Raw genomic sequence first — 3,976 nt, forward strand, 5'->3', positions numbered from 1 at the left:
CTGAAGTTAAAAGAACATTTTAAGTTCAATTATGCCTCTTTATCATTTAGACAATTTTAAAAACAAAACACACTTTTCATATATTTATATAACTGACAAATTATTTGATAAAATATAGATTTATACATCTCATAAATAAAAATTGAATGTTAAATTTGAAGCAGAGCATGTTATACAAGTAAATATTAAAAAATACTTGATTAAAAATACTTTAAGTTTAAAAATAATAAAACCATTTCAAGTAAATTTGTTTTTAACCTCCTATCTTTTTGTCTTTTTAATGCTGAGATTATAAGTATACCACCAGGCCTAAGTATAAGCCTGCATTTTTAAAATGTGTGAAAATGATCACAGACTTCAGTTTTTCTTAATCCAGAGCTTCTGGGTGTTTTTTTGATTTTTTTTTTTTTGTTCAAATATTATCTTCCCAGAGTATCTACTTGGAGGGCATAAGAGGTGGGGGTTACTCAGAGTGACTGCAGGTGTTTATACTGAAAACAGGATTCACCTTCACCCAGTTTCAGTTTGCATTCACAGTCTTCCCAGGACAAAGCTTCTTTGCCACTCTTTGCTACTAAATGTAAAGCACACCTTAGGAAGGACAGTGAATTGGGCATGGCAGTTTCTTCTCTCAGTTCCCCAGAGCCACTGGCTTGGGGCCTGGTGGAGGCCAAGCTCTGCTCTACTTGAGTATGACCTGCTCCAGAGCTCATTCAGTACAACTGACGGCAGGAGTGCCTTCAGGAGAGGGGTTAAGGAAAGGGCTTCCTCTGATAAAGGCAATATGCAGTGTCTGTTTTCCACATTCTTTAAGTTATTTGATGAATTTGTTCCTTACAAACAACATAGGTGGCTTGGTTAAAGACGTACGTATTTAATGAAAGTCATGATTAGCCAGAACTTCAGAGTGGAGCGTTACTTTAAAAGGCTACAGTGTTCACATTGTAGATTCTTGTTATGGGTGTCACAGACATATGGCCTTTTACAGAAGCATACAAATAGCTGTGAGATCTTAGTAGTGTTTCTTTGGCTGGTTTATTGATGTTCAAAACAGTTAACAATTGCCACACATCAAAGTTGTAATTTATTTAAATCACTGAAGTTGTCAGGGAAAAGTAGAATTTTACTCAACTAACATTTATATAGTTTTGCTATTAATAGTCTTAGTTAAGGATTTCTAAATGGCTTATATTCTGAATTTTTAGTGTCCTTTTAATGGATCAGAGCTGAAGGGGTACGTGCATTTATGAAGGCTTTTTATAATAAACCATATAGAAAATACATTTTAGAATTATCAAAAAAAGAAATTTTAAGAATTAACATTTAAAAGACTTCAAAATCATCCTTTTTCTTTTTCTTTTTTTTTTAATATTTATTATATATACAATAATCTGTCTGCATGTATGTCTGCAGGCCAGAAGAGGGCACCAGACCTCATTCTATATGGTTGTGAGCCACCATGTGGTTGCTGGGAATTGAACTCAGGACCTTTGGAAGAGCAGGCAATGCTCTTAACCTCTGAGCCATCTCTTCAGCCCCCTCATCCTCTTTTTTTAAAAATTATTTATTTATTTATTTATTTATTATGTATACAATATTCTGTCTGTGTGTATGTCTGCAGGCCACAAGAGGGCACCAGACCTCCTTACAGATGGTTGTGAGCCACCATGTGGTTGCCGGGAATTGAACTCAGGACCTTTGGAAGAGCAGCCAATGCTCTTAACCACTGAGCCATCTCTCCAGCCCCCTCATCCTCTTTTTCAAACAAATAACATGTAATTTTTTTAAAAACAAGGTCTTGTTACATAGCCAGGCTGATTCAAACTCACCATTCTCCTATAGTTGGACTATAGGTATGTGCCACCATGTTAGGCTGAAATGTAATTTCATTATAAGTTATATTTCTCTGAGTTACACATTATTATAAAATTAATAATTTACCAACCTCAAGTCAGTTGGGATATGGTATTGACATGCTTTGAAATATAAATGACAGTTAAAGGAAACCAGACACTTTTTCTATACAAAATTCACACACATTTTAAAGGTGTGTCAACGGCAGGCATTTAATGTCAATCACATTAAAATGTGAGCACTGTGGCCCAATAACCGCATGCATGACAGAGAAAGCTGCGACTTACATATTAGAGACAGCAGACAAATTGCTTCTTGGAGTTTGTATCATTGATGGAGTTTTCTCTGATTGTACGGTTGAAGCTGACTTTTTCTGGTGAGTGGAATACTTAGCTTTCAGCTCTGCTTTCCTACAAGACAAGGTATAAGGACGGCATCAAAATAAATTTAACTACGTGCAGAAATTAAGTTCCACAAACTTACTTTGAAAATAGGCATTTTTTTCCCTTGTGAGAATGGAATACAGTTCCTTATACATTCTAGTTAAGTACTCTACCACTGAGCTATATTTTCTCAGCCCCAAGATACACAAAAAAACAATAGTTTTTATTGTATTGTCTGTGAACTAGAAAATATTTCAAATGTTCATGACTCACCCTAAAAAGAGAAAGGAAGAAATGAAAGAAAGGAAGAAAGAAAAAAAGAAAAGAAACTTCTATCCTTATGTTTTGATCCTTATGTTTTTGATCGTGGTATGTACACAGTGCTTGGTAAATATTTCAGGGAGGTATGCAGGCTTCTCTAGTCTCAGAGTTTTGCAAATAATTTTTATTAATGTGATAACTCTTACCTCTCCAGGGGTGAAAGTAAAGAAATCATGCATATATGGGGGAGAGGGAGTCACAAGTGAAAACATTTAAACAAAAAGCAACTGTGGTTTAGAAGTACTTGTAAGATGAGAGTCAAGCAGTTTGTTACTTCCAAGAGGAGAGAATTAGTGAAGAAAGGAGACTGGTGAGGGAAATGGACTTATTTGAGACCTATGTCGATCCTGACCTATTCTTTTGTGTATGTAACAGGCTAGGCTGACTGAATAGCAAGCCCCTGGAATTTATCTATGTCTGCATCCCCAGTGCTGGGATTGCAAGCATGTGCCACCACACGTGGCTTTTTATGTAGGTCCTGGGGATTAAACTAAGGTCTTCATGCTTGTATGACTTGTAAGCTACCATCCCAGCCCAAATTTTATCTTTTCTTATACCTGAGAGTCAATAAACAAAACTATAGAATACTTTTAACTTTTTGGCTATTTTGTTTGCACTCTGATGAGGCCAGAGAAGGATCATTGTGCTCTCAAGTCAGCACAGATATTTGTTATATCAAAGCCTTTTTAAAAAACATACTCTAACAGAAATTTGGGGATGTCTATGCCTTCTTTCAGTTTTCCCCTAAAAATAGAAAAGTAGCTACACATTTTATAGTCTATATAAGAAGTTACAGTGGCAATGTGATATTGTGAAATACGTATTTTTGGTCTTTACTGCCGTTCTGTAGCTAACAACTTAATATCTTTAAACTTTTGTGTGCTGATAAACTCATGGTTGGAACCTCTCAGAAGCTTCAGAAAAGATCTACTCAGTCCGAAAGGACTGAAACTCAGCCCTGCGTCCAGCCTCCCAACATGGAGAAGGGAGGGAGGCTAAATGATCTAATTAAGCATGATTTTTTTTAAAGGCAGAAAGAATTAGGTTTGGAGATTCCAGATGGGACAAAAAAGTTTCTGGGAGGAGTTCCCCCAGGAGTTACAGAGCCTTCCTTCTCTGACAATACCTTTTCCTCTGCAGTTCCCACTGGTTTGAGTTCTGTGAGCCATTCTAGCAAATTAGTCGAGTAAGAGGTGTGGGGACCATGGTTTATAGTTGGTGAGTCAAAAGCACAGGTGAAAGGACTGAGCTTGGTACTGACATTGAAAACAGAGACCGGTGGTGGTGGCGCAAGACTTTAATCCCGGCACTTGGGAGGCAGAGGCAGGCGGATCTCTGTGAGTTCGAGACCAGCCTGGTCTACAAGAGCTAGTTCCAGGACAGCCTCTAAAACCACAGAGAAACCCTGTCTCGGAAAA

The 3,976-nt window shown here is 37.1% G+C and overlaps 1 protein-coding gene across 3 annotated transcripts in view; it reads right to left on the reverse strand.

Moving 5' to 3' along the window:
• The window catches only part of Cd46 (CD46 molecule), a 37,834-nt gene that overhangs the window by 7,796 nt on the left and 26,062 nt on the right, over positions 1-3,976 (reverse strand). For all 3 annotated transcript variants that reach the window (XR_007592860.1, XM_050148132.1, XM_050148131.1), the window contains exon 11: positions 2,142-2,264. Coding sequence is in view for 2 of the 3 variants with exons in the window: in XM_050148132.1 (XP_050004089.1) it covers positions 2,142-2,264 (123 nt within the window). In the remaining variant the exon portion in view is untranslated. The remainder of the gene's footprint in view (positions 1-2,141; positions 2,265-3,976) is intronic.

This window comes from Alexandromys fortis, unplaced genomic scaffold, assembly GCF_014885135.2.
Source record: "Alexandromys fortis isolate MF-2015 unplaced genomic scaffold, M_Fortis_MF-2015_v1.1 scaffold_62, whole genome shotgun sequence".
Taxonomy (NCBI): Eukaryota; Metazoa; Chordata; class Mammalia; order Rodentia; family Cricetidae; genus Alexandromys; species Alexandromys fortis.